We start from the raw sequence: 16,491 nt of genomic DNA, 5'->3' as shown, positions 1-16,491 counted from the left end.
TTTTTTCTGTCTGGTTTGTACCTACTCGTCTCATTAGTTTCATTTGTAAATGTTCCGTCTGACCACACAATGTAGTGCTTTAAAAACTGGTAATATAAATAATTAAATAAATAAAACAAAATAAAGCTCGAAACATTACGGCGAAGCGCGCTCCCAGACGGGAACGTGCACGTAAGGGCACGGTGTTGAACCACGTGACCGGCTCGGGGGGTTTTGGTTGGCAGTATCGGTTTCACAACGTTGAACAACGGCGCGGTTGGTCACGTGACAGCATCTGCTGCTGCTGGCTGAGCGAAGCGTGTTAGCAGGTAAACGAAAGAACAAAGATTTGTTATGTTGTTGTTGTTGATTTAAAAACCGTTTGAACGACGTAATCGTCCCATCGTATAAGTTTTACAGTAGTTAAGGGAAAACCTTATTGGCGTTTTAGAGGAACCGTTTGTCCTGTTCGGTGGTTAGCTAACAAGCTAACTAGCTGGCTAGCTGGGCAGCGTTGTATCCGTACTGTAGTGCTGCATTTATTGTATGTGTACGGGCCGTTCACATGCCGGGCAGCTAGCCTGCTGCTCCTGTCTGTCGTAGCTTAACGTGAGCGGGCCACGCGTTTTTCGACAACTTTTCTCTCCCACGTACCGCATTACATTATTGGTACAAGTCATTGGACACCGGGCGTTGTAAATGTTGATGTAATACGCGGCTTTTGTTCGTTTTGTTTCAGTCATGTTTTCCTGCTGCTAACTTCAAATCGCCTCCGAGGTAAAGTGACTAACGTTAGCTTTTTTCTCGGTTCACACAAAGGATACATCTTCGCACTTTGTTTATTTTTTGTCCCCGAATCGGCGAGGCTACACGAACTGCGATTGCATTGGCGGACAGTTCAACTAATTGTTTGGCCAAACTGTTAATATCTCGCCGTTCGAGTACGGCATTTATCGGTAGAAATCGTGTGTGTACCGCACACGGAACAAAGACAAGTGCTATGCTAGGCTAAAGCTAACGTGGGCTAGATGACCTAGCTAACGCTGATGTGAACGTTAGCCAGTGCGGCTCATATTTCCGCCGAGCTCCTTGTAACGCTCACCTAAATAAGGTTACTGTTCAGTCACCACTTACGATAGACACGGACGACTGAGGAAACATTTGCTACATTATAAAGAACTCCTTTATTGTACCTTCATTTCCAGTGTTTTTCTGTCAGACATCATACGGTTGTGAGACGATAGTATGATCACAGCCGGTGGATTTTGTGTTCCCACGCTGACAAGTTGTCAGTTGGTTGAATTATTAGCTAAAACCAGTTACTCTATGTAATATAATCTATCCCAAGGTAATAATGTGCTTGCGACTTCCTAAAACAGCGTTTAACCTGGCACGAAGCCCAGGGCTCTTTGTGGATATGTTACTTATTACTTTCCATCATATGCCAATCAGATATCCCTATCCTGACGTCGTCGATAGGGAAAAGTGTTATAATTCATAATACCCATAACATTTGGTCGTGCAAACTTACAGTGTTTTTGTGTGGGAGACTGAGGGAGGGTTGTAAGTTGACACCCGGACAGTCCCCTCTTGGCTGGCTAAATTTAACCAGGGTGGTGGGGGGCGACAGATGGGGTTATAGTCTTACATAGTGTACTTGACAACAGTGAGTCTCAGTCTGCTCATATTCAGTTTATTGTACTGGCATTGGGCGTTTATTCTGTGTTTTCACGGTTTTATTATGCAATGTAACCATCTCACAGGTAGCCGCCGTTTCACTCGTCCCCTCTCTCTCTCTCCTACAGATTTTTCTATTTTGTACATACATTGTTTTGTATATACTGTATATGATGACTTCAGTGGTCAGCAATCAAGCCCGGGGCACTCGGGACAGACCGCTGCCCACCACCACCACACAAACTACACAGCCACAGAAACAGATACAGGTGGGTTTTCACCAAATACATTTCACATTACATACCCATAAATATAAAGTTTCCTTCAGGCTTAGTTAATTGTCCTGCTCAATAAAAATATAGTCTTTAAGTATTTTTTAGTGCAGTCAAAGGCTGCTTCCTCACTTAATATTACATGTCATTACACCAATATTGAAATTAAAAATTGTGATAAAGGTAAAATATAATTTTACACTTTTGAGTGATTATTAGGTGACTACATCCTACATGTATACCTCTAGCTGGATGTTAGCGTCTTTCATTAAAACATCTTGATAAAATTCAGTGTCTTGTCGTCCGATGTTTTGATTGAAAACGAAAAGGAGACCAAGTTTTGTGTGTTTCTGATGTGTAGTTTCTTACTCAACTCTGTTTGTTTACCAGGCCACAGCAGAACAGATTCGTCTTGCCCAAATGATCTATGACAAAAATGATGCTGACTTTGAAGACAAGGTCAAACAGGTAATGCTTTTTGTGCAAGTTCACACATTAAGACAAATACATTTTCTGGATCACAAGCATATTTTCTTGGAAATCTTGGACAGTTGGGCCCCCTGTGCATCATGTGGTAATCTAATTAAATGCCGTGTTCCTGTTTTACACACTTACAGCTGATTGAGGTAACTGGGAAGACTCAAGATGAGTGCATGGTAGCCCTCCATGACTGCAACGAAGATGTAAACAGAGCCATCAATTTTCTGCTGGAGAGCACCTCTGACACAGTAAGTGTTAATGTGCATACACACAAACTAGATTTATACATGATATGCATTTGTTTACATGTCTTATGGCATTTCCTCCAGATTTTTGCAAAAGCTGAAACATAATGAATCATGCAAAATATTAATCACCATAGGTGTATTTTATAGAGTCGACCTCATTCTCTGGTTTACCTCTGTCAGAACTCCTGGGAGACTGTGGGCAAGAAACGGAGCCTTGGGAAAGAAGGAGGACCCTCAGAGATAAAGGAGAGCAGAGAGAAGAAAGGAGGAGAGAGGGATGCTAGTCGTGGACGTGGGGCATCCAACAGGAGGGGCAGAGGCATCAGCCGAGGGCGTGAAGGTAAGAAAGGGCGTAAAGATGTTTGTCCTGTCTGCATAGATTGTTTAGATGTACAATACTGTGCAAAAGTCTTAGGCTTATTTATTTTAGCAAGGTTATAATGACCATACATATTTATTTGTCAGTAGTCTCTTTACAAAAATACAACCAGTATACAGTATTAAAAATGCTATATTTCAGAATAAAACAACCTCATCAGGCTTAAGCTGCAAATATTTACTGTTACTTCCATTTCCACTAAGCATGTCTTGAACTCTCTTAGGCAGGCAATATGAGATTTACAATGCTAATCTTCTGGTGTATTTACACCAGGTAACATTCAAGACATGTCTAAAGCTCAATATTGATTGTTTGAGCTACCTTTTGTTATGGTTGTATGATTCCATGTTTCACACTAAATATTGACTTTAGTCAGGAGAAGCCATTTTGTTTAGACTTTTTTGTTGTTTTAAAACATTGTACATGTTCTCTGTATTCTTTGAATCTTCATAAAGAGACTAAGCAATAAATGTATATATTAAGTCCTCATTACAACTTTTCTAAAACACAAAATCTATGGTGGCCTAAGATTTTTGCACAGTACTGTATGTTACCTGTCAGTTTGTCAAAATGGTCTTCTCTGTATTTGCATCTTTGACATTGACATTATTTTTAGTCTTTTGTTGCTTTAAGTATGCTGAGTTTGGAATTGTCAACTTTGATTTGTTCACGTGTTTCCCCCCCAAAGGTTTTAATTAGAATGGCCCAAAGGTCTTTCTCCCAGTTCAGTATTGATAAATTGTTTTTTTTATTGTCTTACTTTTCATGTACCTCTGTTTCTTGTTGGATTCCAGGTCGGTTAGAGGAGAATGGGTTTGAGGTGGCTCCTGGAGAGAGAGGGGGAGACCGTGGTCGCCGAGGGCGAGGCAGAGGTGAGCATTCACTAAAAACTACATATCTTCAGTTTATTTTTTAATGCAACTTTGTTAGCAATGAGTCCAGAGGGTGCAAAGACTGTACAAAGACAATTGAAAAAAGTTGTCCATAGAGCTGCTACCAGTTAACTTTTCCATTGCACGTTTTCCATAGGTATAAAGAGATTACACAAACTGTAGTGTAAAAAATGAAATGGACATTTTGAAACTAAACATGAAGTTTGTTTTGTAAGCCAAAACATTACCAAGCAAAATCATATGCGGTTCACATACATACGTATGTCTGTAGTGGAAATTTAAGACAGCTGCCTTATAAGTCTCTTGCATGTCTACATGTCTACTTTGGGCAAGCCTTAAGTTCACCCTTTGCACTTGTCCATAAATCTAAGCAAACTGTAATATTGTCTGTTTTTTTTGTTAAAGGTAAACTGCAGGATTGTTGGTTACTGTTAGTAAGCACGCTTGTCAGCAAAAGTGAAAGTAAAAGCAAACCCTAGCTTTACTTTCTGTCAGCGATTTGCCTCGCTGTAATTGTCTTTTTTGGTGCTGTGTGTCTTGAATGCCTGCAGTTTACAGTTTGGTACTTGGCTGCTACCTTTTTAAAAAGCCCCAACCACACCTGAGCGTTGTGGGGGTACATACCCATTAACGTCTAGTACACAAAGAAATACAGGCAGAGGGCAGTCTCTGACACATACTACTCGACACTCGTACAAGTGATGATTGAGAAGGATTACTTCTTAACGAGTCTATACTTTTTTTTTACAATCCTACATATTATGTCTTTCATTGCGCCCTTTTGATGGGGAATTGCCTCAGATGTTGTTGTGCATGTTTTGGTGATGTAGCAGGCAACATGTCTATTTGTGTCTGCAGGCATGTAGGCTATTGCAGCACTCAACGTGTGTGGAATGCGCTCCGTCCCTGCAGCTGCTTGAGTGTGTGTTTGGTGGGGCGGAGCAAATAGTCTATAGATAAAGAGATTGGAGAAGGTGAAAAGGAGTGGAATCTGGCTGGATTTGTAGGCGCTCCTTGTAACAACAGGTGATCTAAGAACGGTGAGGTCAGTCAAGGCCTTGCTCAGCCAAATTGTGTCAGGTGGTTGGTAATGGTTTAACTGTGGAGACATGCATCTATTGTTGTGGCTGCTTGTCTTTATGAAAAGCTGTTGAACATCTTCAGTTAAAATCTTGACTTCAAGATATTCTTTGTTTAAAAACAGATCCTTTAGGTTTTTTTAGGCAGCCTATTACCTCAGTTGCCCATGTTAGTATGTTTTGACTGCACAAATGTGACATTCTGATGAAGTTGAAGCTTTCATTCTTACTTTGCGCTGTACTTTTAGTTTAGTTGTTGCTCACAATATTAAAGCTATGCTACATTTTAGGGGGAGGGGCAGTGGAAAACCATGGTAGAATAGAAAGTTAGACACGTTATTGCAGTTTGGGTCTAAACAAAAACAGAGAGAATAATGTCTAACAAGGGTTGCAACCGTAGAGATTATCATGGTAAGATAACCGTCTCAGAAAATATCACGATATTACAGAGTAATTATTACCTGTCAGAATGACCATTAAATGAATGGAAATGGAAGGGTTAGAATTGATGGATAATTTGTTTTACTGCTCTCATTGAAATTAAAACCATTTTTGACAGAAGTATGCTTAAAAAGCCTCCCTTTTGAAAATAACAAAAATAAAGACTCTTCATTCAGCTGCATTTTTTTCACCTAATATCATAGATAAGCAAATGTACATGGTAAGTTAGTTGCCAACTTTAATTTCACAGTGTACCTTAAAACTGGTATATCACTGCAGCCCTTTGTCTAATACTTGATGAAGATCGTGACCAAGACATTGTTTTGTTTTTTTTTAAACTTAATTAAAAAAAATCTTTAAGGAGTTAAGGCTGAAAGAGACCAGTCAGCAGAGGTCATTTGGTTGTTTTGTGTGTGTCCTCAGGGGCAGGGGGTCGCGGTAGAGGAAGAGCAGCTGCTGGCAACAGGTTCTCCTCCCAGGGAATGGGGTAAGAACATGTGATTAGTGTTAATCTTAAGCCTGAGCTAGGATGAGGAGGTGGTGATGGTAATAACAAGCACATATCTTAAAAGACAAACGTGTGGAGAAATTAAGTTTCTGAATCCCCTCATTCAGTAACATTTACAGATCAAGCAGTATTCTCTTCACTGTCACTTATGTTGGCTTACCTTCCCAAACTGTGTCTTCCTCTTTCCTGTTGTCTCTTCTTTCCGCCCTCTACTTCTTTCAGCACCTTCAATCCTGCTGACTACACAGCTAACTCTGGTGCTCGTCAGGAGACATGGGACGGCAACGAACCTGCTGAGGGAACTGGTATGGAATATAACAGAACATCAGATGTCATGTTTTGATGCAATTTCCTACTTTGGCTATAGAGTGGTTGTATAAATTGTCACTTTAAAAGTATCTAGCTCATTTGCCCCAAGCCAGTGTTAAATTTCAAATTCAGGCCATTCGTTTCCAAATAAAAGCAGATTTCAAGCAGTAATGGGCAGCTTAATCTACACATTGGATTTAAGGGTTTGTAATTTTAGCGTCATATTAAAGCAGGCAGGGTGCTACATTTTGTATCACTCCTCTGGAGTGGTTAATGGTTGCCAAGAACATATCATGAGTATGTGTGAACATGGCAACACTAACTTGGCTGCTATTCCGTTTTTGTTTTTTTTAGGAACATGGGGAGGCAATCTGGAAGACTGGACTGCAGAGGACTGGAATGAGGACGTAAGGCGGCACTTTTTTATTCATCTGAAATGGATAATATTGCTTTAGTTTTGAGGGCCAAGACTATATTTGTTTACTTTAGGCTAAATCCACATTATTACGTCTTCATTTAATAATGCATAACTATTGCTGGGTTGATGCCTAACTTCCACTCTAATATGGCATTTTGGAAACCCTAAAAAGGAGAAATTTGAGAACACCGCTGACCCCGTTTTAGTAGTTTGAGTTGCATTTTAGCCTGGACGAGCGGAAACTGAGACTTTTGGAAACAATGATGTAAACACCCACATTTGCTTCCCGAATGGGTCTTATCAGTCACAGCTGGTCATGTCAAAACATTATAACTAGGTCTACATAACTTTTGCGATTTTTATCCTTCTTGTGTGAGTACTCTTTTTTTCCCATGGCTTGACTTCCTCTGGTGACACTTCAGTCTGGTACCTTTGGAATATGTTGCTGTATTTGCCTTGTAAGGACTCCCAATCTGTTTTCTGCTGCCTTGACCGCCTTACAGTCCGCCTAGTCCAAATGAAAAATTCTGGTCTGACTTTCTGCTATCTCCATACTGTTTTTTGTAACTAAGTAACCAACCGCAAAGAGCAGATGATCTTCTTGTTAACACTGGCACATGCACACTCAGTATATGTGAATGGTCATGTGATATGCAATTTCAGGTGTGTTAATATAGATGGAGATAATTTCTGAAACAATGCGGAAACGCTCATGTGCACGGAAATCCGTTTCACTTCAAAACGCTGTTGTAAAATCTGTAAATATTAGTTTGGATGTGGCCTTAGGTTGCTTAAACTCTGCATTGACCTGCTGAATGTCTAGTGTTAGATCATAGGTCTAGTGATGTTAACTCACTAAATAGTGTTGGTTCATAGTCAGTGATTTTATCTGAATGGTTGTTTGTATACATTACAGCACGTGTCTATATTAATCTTATGGATCCCTGTGATTGCACTCCCTCTCCTTTTTTACAGTTGTCTGAGACCAAAGTATTCACTGCCTCTTCTGCTCCAGCAAACCACATCACACCTGGACCCAAGTAAGCGTTCCCACCCAAAGTCAAGCCAACTTAAAACACTACAGAGCTCAGGGTTTATATTTGGGAGTAACTAAGCTGAATATGTACTTCCTCTGTCTTCTCCTTTTTTAACCCTCTTCCTCAAACCCTTCTGTTTCTCCTCAGTGTGGACCTGGCTGGCCTACTGCCTAAGACTGGAGTGGCTGTAGGGGGTATGGACTCTGACTTGGGGGCAATAGTCGATGGCCCCTCAGCCGAGGATTTGGGCCAAAGCCTGGTGTTTACCAATTCCCACCACAATGGACGCACTGCAACACACAGCTACGCACACGCCACAGCCAACAGCTATGCCCATGCCGCCTCTGCTAGTACCACCTACGCACATGCTGCACTGGTACAAAAACCCACACTTAAACATGTGCAACTTATGGATATGTTTATGTGCCAAAACTCTGATACATGCTATCGGTGTATTCAGTTCAGGTTTTTTTTCCTCTCATCCTCCCAGTCCTCTGTCCTGGGTTCTGGTTTTGGGCCCCTGAATGCGCCTAAGCCAACACCTGCCTCCGACATCAGGACACCAGAGCAGCTCAACGGGCCTCGGCTTGGTCAGAGAGCCAGTCAGCCTTTGGCCACCGCCAGCAACATTAATGTTGCCAAAGATGCAGGGCCACCTCCAATACAGAACCCTGCTCCTGCCTCCTCGCCCTCTGTAGAAGTCAAGACTCAGAGAATGGAGAACGGCCCTGTTACTGCCCAACACTGTAAGTTTAAATATCTAAAAGTAAATACGAAATCTAGCACAGAAATGTAAATGTTAAATTGTTCGTGATAACAACAATGCAAGAGGTACAGTGTGCTGTAGTAATAGCTGTATGTATATATTTTCCTGCATTCTCTCCAGTGGAGATGAAACTTCAACCAGAGCCGTCAGCGGTGCTCAGCCAACTGGCTCAGAGGCAACAACAATCCTCCATCCTTCCCACCACAGAGCCTCTGGGTCTTTCGCATGCTCCACAGGTCCCCACACCGCCAGGTAGAGCTGCTCAACAGTATCATACTATGCCATTAAAGGTCTGAAAGTGTGCTGAGAATACCACATGACATTAGAGCCGCAACTCAACTAATTATTTACATGACCGACTATTGTTAATTAGTGAATTAATTATAGAAGAATACCAGCGGCAGTAGATTGTGTTTCATGATCCACTGAGCTGTTCAATAACCACTGTAGCAGAAAGGAGAGCGACACTTACACTTCCCTTCTGACATGTTTATGGACTGTAACCACACATGAAAAGAAAACAGGAAATATATAACATGACCAAGGATACATACAAACTTATACATATTAGTATGCATAACTTCTGCTACGTTTACCTACTCTGGCATATTCAAAACCCCAAAATGGAGACTTTTGAAAAAGAAAAAGAAATGCTTAGTTTTAAAAATTGGATGTTGCCTTTTACCCATGCGGAAACTGAGAATTTTGAAAACAATGACACAATCTCGCACTCTTGCCTTCTGATCGGGTCTCATCAGTCTTGACATGTCAAGACAAAACATTGAAGCTAGGCCTACATGCCTTTTTGTGATATCATCCTTGTGTGAGTAATGTTTCTTATTTCCCATTTCCATGGCTTCCTCTGGCGATGGATAATGCTCACAGTTCCACTCTAATGAGTCGCTGTATTTGCTTAAGCAATGATGTAATGATTGCTGTTTTGCCTCTATAGTATTTTCTGTAATGAAGCAACCAACCTCAGAGTAGACAATCTTCTTCCTGTCCAGTGTTAGTGAATGTTCATGTTATATGCATTTTCAGGCCTGTTGGTATCGACAGAGGTTATTTCTGAAACGGTGCTAAAACAATTGTGTGTACGGATTCATTTTCATTTTAGAACGCTGTTTTAAATTGAAAATGTCTTAGTGTGGATGTAGCCTCTGATACTGGCTACAGAGCCGATATCAAAGACAAACATTCATCACAATAATTGAATCAGTGCCTTCTCTGCTAAAGAAAAGAGTAGTGCAAAGACTCAAATAGTATTTGTGCTGTAAGATCATGGTAGTATCGCCATCTTCATTATGTCTGCTGCTCTTACACTTATTTTGATGTTAGTGATATGATTTTAACATCATTGTCAATCTCCTTTAGGTCATGAGTCCTCCGTCCCTCCTGTGAGAGATGGAGCTTCTCCAGGAGTTAAGTTGCCAGGCATGGAGCCCTCCGTCACAGAACCCCCGCAGCGGCAGCTAAAGACACAGAGACGCAGAGTACCTCCCCCCTCAAAGGTGTGAACCTTTTATCAGACAAAATAGTATCCATATAAAAATAACAATAGCAGTATTACTTGCAAGACATTGTAGAAACTGAAAGTGCTCTGAATAATGTATCTGCTCTCACATGCTTGACAAGACGAGCCAACTAGCTAATCGACTCTGTGGTAGGGACAGACTTAATAAAGGACTTTACTTAAGCTGTTAACTACACTCCCACGACTTTAACTTTCATAATCAGAGATGTCTAATCAACAAACACAGAGGGTGCGGATAAGTATACAGTCTTCTGTAGAATATTAATCTCATAGTTGTTTGCAGCACAGTTCACAAGACTGTTTTGACCAAACACGCCCTCTGGCAAAATATCATCCACATTTTTACATTTTTGACTGATAAAGATTTTGCACACATTTTAAAAACTTGATGTCCATATTTTAAATATTTTACACATCGTACAAAAACAAATTCACAATCATCAAAATTGGTTAAATTGCCTCTTTGTCTTCTCAGATCCCGTCATCAGCAGTGGAGATGCCGGGCTCAGCAGATATACCTGGCTTGAACGTCCAGTTTGGAGCTCTTGACTTTGGGTCTGAGGCTGGTAGTGGAGCAGTAGACATGGCACAGACGGAGTCGGCCAGGGAGCAAGCCCCGGCTCAGGTCCCAGCTCCAGCAGCTCCTGTACCCATGCCTGTCCCCACTGCTGTTTCCACACAGCAGCCACAGAGCAGCCTGTTCTCCAAGCCAGGATCTGTGAGGTGTGTGTGAGAGTTGTTTTGAGTTGGCGTGTGAGTTTGTCTGTTTATGTGAAGAATTTGATATTTCCAATTTTATACATGTATATCTTTGTGCATCAGTCTTGAGCCATGGGAAGAGCAGAGCGTTCACTGGATCAGTTGCTACAAAGTGTATCACTGAGATAAAGGGATTAGAGAATGATGTCTTTGTTTTAGCTCAGTTACAGGTGGAAACTGCTTGCATGTTAATTAAATAATATTAATACATCCCATTGGCACTTTAGTTATATTCTCTGATCCTTATTATGTATATTCATCCATCTTTCCACGTCTTGCTTTCTCTCGTTCTTGTGAACAGTGAACACATGAGCAGCATACCCACCTTACCTTCAGCCGTATCAGATCCCAGCTTCCCTTCACCATCCTTGGGCTTGCCTAGTGCCACGCCCTCCCCTTCCATGGGTCTTCCCAGTGCAGCCGCTCCACCCTCTTCTACAGCCCCTACTGCAGCCAACCGTGTGGAGAGCAGTGGTCCAAGGTCCCTGCCACCTCATCTGGGCTTCTCACAGAGCAAAGATGTCCCCTCGGCTGCTGCTCTTACAGTGAGCATAAACCTTTTTATCTCTTTGTATGCATAAAGCCAAATGATAAGAGGATAGAGACCACTGTGGACTTAACCTTAATTTGACAGAAGCTCAGTGTTTGCTTAATGCCTGACAAAAATCTGAATAATAATATGTAGACTTTGATAATTCCTCTTCTCACAGAATGGCTACAATGGCATGAAGACGCAGAGCACACAGGACAGTAAGTACACTTAGCTTTGCGAGTTCTAGAGAACTATATTGAAGTGGCCAGACAAATCAAGTATAATGAATATTGATTGCTAAATGCATCCGATGGGAAGTGGGAATAATTCAATCACGGAAAGTGGATGAGGTTTGATAAAGACCAGAACATACTCAAACCCACTTTTCATGTGCAACTTTGATTTATTCTGTTTCATTCTCATATTTATCCTCTCACAATCACTCATGTTTCTTCAAAAACAGCTACGTCATCATCGTCTAGAACAGTGAAAACTGAGTCCCCCGTTATGACGAGTGACAGTGGCCACCACATCCCCTCCCCTGCAGTTACACCTTCCCACTCAACATCCATCCCCTCGCTCAGCAGGTAAGGGATGGCATTCTATAATACACATTGATTAGCTTTTTTTTGTGTCCTCGTCTCTGTCTGGAGATAATGATGGTTACAAGCACATATCTCAATCCTTTATGTGGAAATACCTTTTACTGAATCTCCTGCTTTCATTTCCTGGTCTTTAGTTGCTTTGTCAGATTAAAGCACGCAGACTTTATCATTTTATTCTCTCTTTAGTCATGTGACCAGCACCCAATCTGGATCGGTCCTCGCCACAAGCTCCTCCCTTACTGTAAGTGTCTGTGCATGCTTGCACCCACATGCAAGCTTACTTCAACATTATTCTGCAGTAATTGTAATAAAAGGACACGTCAAAAAAATTGACACTCCTTTATCTTGTAGTTGTGTATTTGAGTGCAAGGCTTTCTTTTTGGCTAAGCTCTGAGGCTTTTCGGAAAACATAGTTCTATTTATGAAGCCATTCATGCCTTGATCTACAAACAGTTGCTCGTTCTCTTCTCACACACCTTTTCTGCTCTTGTTCTGCTACACCAGGTCAGTAATGAGGAGGGCAGCAGCAGCGGTAACCTCCACGCTTTTTCATCATCATCGTCGTCCAGCCAAGCTGTCAATTCCAGTCCTTCAGCTCCCCTGGCTGTCAGCAGTTCAACCACCAACGGACTACATCCGTCTGGAGCGCCGGGACTGACTCCCAATGGCACAAATCCTGCACTCTCAGCTGCAGGCAGCCGCACAGCACCCTTGCTCACCACTAGCTCTGGTAGGCTCACAGGTCCACTCAGGACATCACTGTTGCACAAGAACTCGTTGACAAAAAGTTTTCTGAAATAATAAAATATATCATTTTCAAATAATATTCCTCTTGTAATGTGGCTGCTTTGACACCTGAGTAAGTAGGGCTGTCTAACGATCAATTTTTAAAGTTGTGAATATGTACATGTGTCACATTTCTTATATTGCATTTTTAAAATTCTGTTATTTTGTGTTACAAAACAGTTATGAAGTCCATATTGATTAGGTAAAGGCAAATTAGGCAAATATCAATTGCAAGATAACTAATTACCCAACTAATGTCCATAATTTTTGCATTTAGTCAAGTGAAAAAATCTTGTTTCTCATCTTTGCCAGGTAAAGCTCCTCCCAACTTGGCCCAAGGAGTGCCACCTCTCCTGGCCAACCAGTACATTATGGGCCCTGGTGGCTTACTCCCTGCTTACCCGGTAAATATACACTCTCTGATTAGTCTTTCTCAATTAACTTGTTTGTGTATTACTTTGTCTTCGGGGCTTTTTTTGAAGGAAAAGAGTTGCACCAGTAAAGATAGATGGCATCACAAGGACTAACCTACACACAACTGTTTATTCTGTTTTTGATCTATTTGTAAGCTGTCATGTACCGCTTAAATTAAAGAGTAGTGTGTTTGGCATGAGTGGATACACTAACTCAAACATGTTACTAAATTATCACTAATTCTCCTCTCCATTGTCTCTACTTCAACAGCAGATCTATGGATACGAGGACTTGCAAATGTTGCAGTCTCGCCTTCCTATGGTGAGTCTTCTCATTCTGCTCTTCACCCTGCTGCATATCACTGTGGTTGTAATAGTTGTTTTAAATCAGCAAAGCTTTGGCTTTAAAATGTGTTCTTTAATGTGTTTCCCTTTATATTATAATTCTGCCACCTTTAGTTAAGAAACCATTCAGAATCTATGTCCTCCCTTCCATTGCATGGCAGTCAAAGTTTTAAAAAAAAAAAAAGCTATGTGGGGCATTTTCATATAATTGTTATTTTTTTTCTCTTCTTATACAGGACTATTACGGTGTAACATTCCCTGGTACTACGGCTACTATGCCTGGAAGAGATAACCTGGCCAATAATTTATATTCTGGTGAGTCAAATTTTATGTTAAACTGAACTGAAACTTGAGTTTCTGAGCTGACCTTTAAATGTGTTTCAAGATATGCTGTTAACTGACACAATTACTATCATTTTCATTGAACTACGCATCCATCTGTTAATTTCATTTATAGCAAGTCATTTTTGCACTTCAGCATATTGAGTTGAGCATAATTGATTCCATCAACATGGAGATTTTGAACAATCGGTGACTGTGACAAAGTACTTAAGTTTTTCTTGATTCTGTGGCATCTTTACAAAATTCACATTAGCTGTTCAACAGATGGGCAAAGGAATTTTAAATTTATTTTTTCAACCTCAGTTTTGCCTTTTCTGCCGTCATTTTCTGTTTAGGTGAGGCAACAAAGTTCGGCAGGAATGATTCGTCATCTCCAGCTCCCCCAACCAGCCTGTCTACAGCCGGGGTTCAGTCACAGCCTCAGCAGGCTCCACAAGCAGGATCACAGGGCCAGGGGCAGGGTCAGGGCCAGGGTCAGCAAACACAGAACCAGGCCTTCCTCAATCCCCCTCTGCCCCCCGGCTACGGATACACTGGTAAGTACAATTATTTTTAATGAAGAGGATGTTGGCGCTGTTAATTTTCATCTTATCCATGAACTTTACTCCTGATGCAAATCTTAGCTTTAGCTGCCATCTTCCCTCTCATTATTTTTGGCTTCTTGTTACATTGAGGAGGAGTCTGTTAAAATATATCAGGAAAATTTTAAGCCTGAAAAACTGAAAAAGGATTTTTTTTCCATTACTGTTAATGTAGACAAAGTCAATTTGAATTTTTGTGGACTCGATTAATATATCTCTGTTCTGCACAAAAGAACCTTTCTCATCATTGTGCTAAAACCTGATTATGTAGCCATCTGCTTTCATTGCATTTGGATAATCTTTCTAATTTGCTATTTTACAGGTCTGCCGTACTATGCTGGTGTGCCGGGGGTTCCCTCAGCCTTTCAGTACGGCCCCACCGTCTTTGTGCCTCCCGCTTCGGCCAAGCAACCTGCAATGGGCCTGGCCAACCCCTCCAATCAGTATCACCAACAGCATCAGCCCAGTTACGGACAGCATGCATACGGCACAGGTAAGACCAGGACGAAACAAGAGGGCTCTTACTAATGTTGTTTTTAGATAGTTAACGCAGAACATTTTTAGTCAAATGTACAGTATTTAAGTAATAATACAGTTTCCATGAGAAGATTATATCCAATTAATTATTTTGTTTAACTGACTTGAGCCTGTGGGTGTCTGTTTGAACTACTACAGCACAGGTTTATTTTTAATCATTACTGCCAAACTATAATAGTGCCACAAACTCTCGCAGCAACATGCCATGAAAGTACACAAGCTATGCTCTTATAAAGTTTTGGCAGAAATGACTCTTTGTAATACATGACAAAATTTGGGCACATATGTATATTACAACAACATTTATTGTGAGAGAGAGATGGGATGTGTATATTGAAAACTTGCCATAAATTAGGTGTGGGGAGTGTAGAGGGAGGCAAAATACATTTTCAGCTCTTTATACATGTACACCAAATGCTGCATGCGCGTGTGGAATCGGGCCTGTGTGTGTTTTTTTTGCTTGTGCTGCATGCATAGCTCAAACCCCCTTGCTGAAGTTGGACGCGGCTCAATATAGACACAGCTGCCATTTTAGTCAGGTTACCTTACTGCCTCTCTCTCCCCTGCCCCCTTCTTTTTCCTCTTCACATCCTTTTTCTCTTCACCTGTGGTCTTCCTACGCCCTCTCTCTCTCTCTCTCTCTCTCTCTCTCTCTCTCTCTCTCTCTCTCTCTCTCTGTCTCTGTCTCTCTCTCTTTCCCTCTCCCTCTCCCCTTCGCTCGCTCTGCCTCCTCTTCTTCTGTACTCCTCCTCCTTCAGCCTTTGATGACCTGTCTCAAGCCCACGGTGGGGAGTACAGTAAGGGAGGGTACGGAGGCTCTGCCCAGTCACAGGCCAAGTCAGCGGGCAGCGGCCCAGGGAAAGGTACATACACAACACACGTGCGCACAGTCTGACAACAAACAGTCAAAGTCAGCGGGCATTTCCCTGTGGGAAAAACCGATGTACTCACAATTGCAGATGATTCAACAGTCAAGAGTGTTCTGGAGGAAGGTGTGTATATGCACGTGTGTGATTGCACTTTGATGTGCTCATAAATGGAAACATGCAAAAAGGTGACAAAGGGAGAAACATGCCTCTGCGCCTCCTCACCTAATATGCTTCTTCCTACTGGCTGGCCCCCCTCCTACTAACAGTGAACATTCAGTGCTTAATATTGAGTCTTCAGTGAACTGACACAGTTGTATTTCTTTCCCCTTAACCCTTTTGTTTTCCTCTCTTCTATCATTTTCTTCTACCCTTTTGCTTTTCTGTCTTCCCTCTTACATTCCAATCTTTCCTTCACCCCTTTCCCGTTCCCTCTTTTCGTTCTCTCAGCACCAGGACTGTCAGGGTCAGGTACCAGTGGAGGCGTGCCTGACATGGGAGGTTCAATCTACAGCAAAACTCAGGTGAGTGATTTGCAGTTCTGTTGAATGTCTTTAGGTCCAGGTCTAATGCTTCTGCAAAATAATAGTACTCTAAAAGTAACACCTGACTGACCTTTTCTGAAAAAACAGTCTTGGTTTTGTCTGTCCACAATTCCAATAATCACTAGCTCTGGTTTGGTTGAAATAAACCCATGATTCACCC

General features: G+C 41.5%; 1 protein-coding gene and 1 non-coding gene across 5 annotated transcripts; both read left to right on the top strand.

The window, feature by feature from the left end:
- Positions 1-234: 234 nt before the first annotated feature.
- LOC121939146 (ubiquitin-associated protein 2-like) lies at positions 235-16,349 on the top strand. Of its 4 annotated transcripts, none has more exons than XM_042482256.1 (28): positions 235-308; positions 1,785-1,925; positions 2,319-2,396; positions 2,546-2,656; positions 2,837-2,996; positions 3,830-3,907; positions 5,872-5,935; positions 6,179-6,261; positions 6,620-6,672; positions 7,659-7,723; positions 7,868-8,096; positions 8,211-8,466; positions 8,607-8,738; positions 9,861-9,997; positions 10,496-10,743; positions 11,081-11,324; positions 11,490-11,529; positions 11,775-11,898; positions 12,103-12,157; positions 12,421-12,646; positions 13,015-13,106; positions 13,387-13,437; positions 13,697-13,775; positions 14,138-14,338; positions 14,706-14,876; positions 15,679-15,783; positions 15,880-15,912; positions 16,237-16,349. In XM_042482256.1, exons 2-28 carry the CDS (start codon positions 1,827-1,829, stop codon positions 16,332-16,334), a joined length of 3,312 nt encoding a protein of 1,103 aa, XP_042338190.1. In that variant the 5' UTR covers positions 235-308; positions 1,785-1,826; the 3' UTR covers positions 16,335-16,349. The 4 variants fall into 4 exon arrangements, with proteins under 4 accessions (XP_042338190.1, XP_042338192.1, XP_042338193.1 ...); XM_042482257.1 differs by lacking the exon at positions 235-308 and adding an exon at positions 596-756; XM_042482258.1 differs by lacking the exon at positions 15,880-15,912.
- Positions 11,956-12,032, top strand: LOC121939149. Its single transcript, XR_006105414.1, has one exon. It is a non-coding gene; the product is annotated as a small nucleolar RNA SNORD121A (small nucleolar RNA).
- Positions 16,350-16,491: the final 142 nt, after the last annotated feature.

This window comes from Plectropomus leopardus, unplaced genomic scaffold (genome assembly GCF_008729295.1).
Source record: "Plectropomus leopardus isolate mb unplaced genomic scaffold, YSFRI_Pleo_2.0 unplaced_scaffold42, whole genome shotgun sequence".
NCBI classification, from domain to species: Eukaryota; Metazoa; Chordata; class Actinopteri; order Perciformes; family Serranidae; genus Plectropomus; species Plectropomus leopardus.
This window is presented reverse-complemented; position numbering and strand designations above follow the sequence as displayed.

Coding starts and splice junctions, on each gene's coding strand:
- LOC121939146 (XM_042482256.1), top strand. CDS start 1,827: ATGATGACTTCAGTGGTCAGCAATCAAGCCCGGGGCACTCGGGACAGA. Junction 9,998..10,495: donor GAGTACCTCCCCCCTCAAAG/GTGTGAACCTTT, acceptor TTGTCTTCTCAG/ATCCCGTCATCAGCAGTGGA. Junction 14,877..15,678: donor ACAGCATGCATACGGCACAG/GTAAGACCAGGA, acceptor CTCCTCCTTCAG/CCTTTGATGACCTGTCTCAA.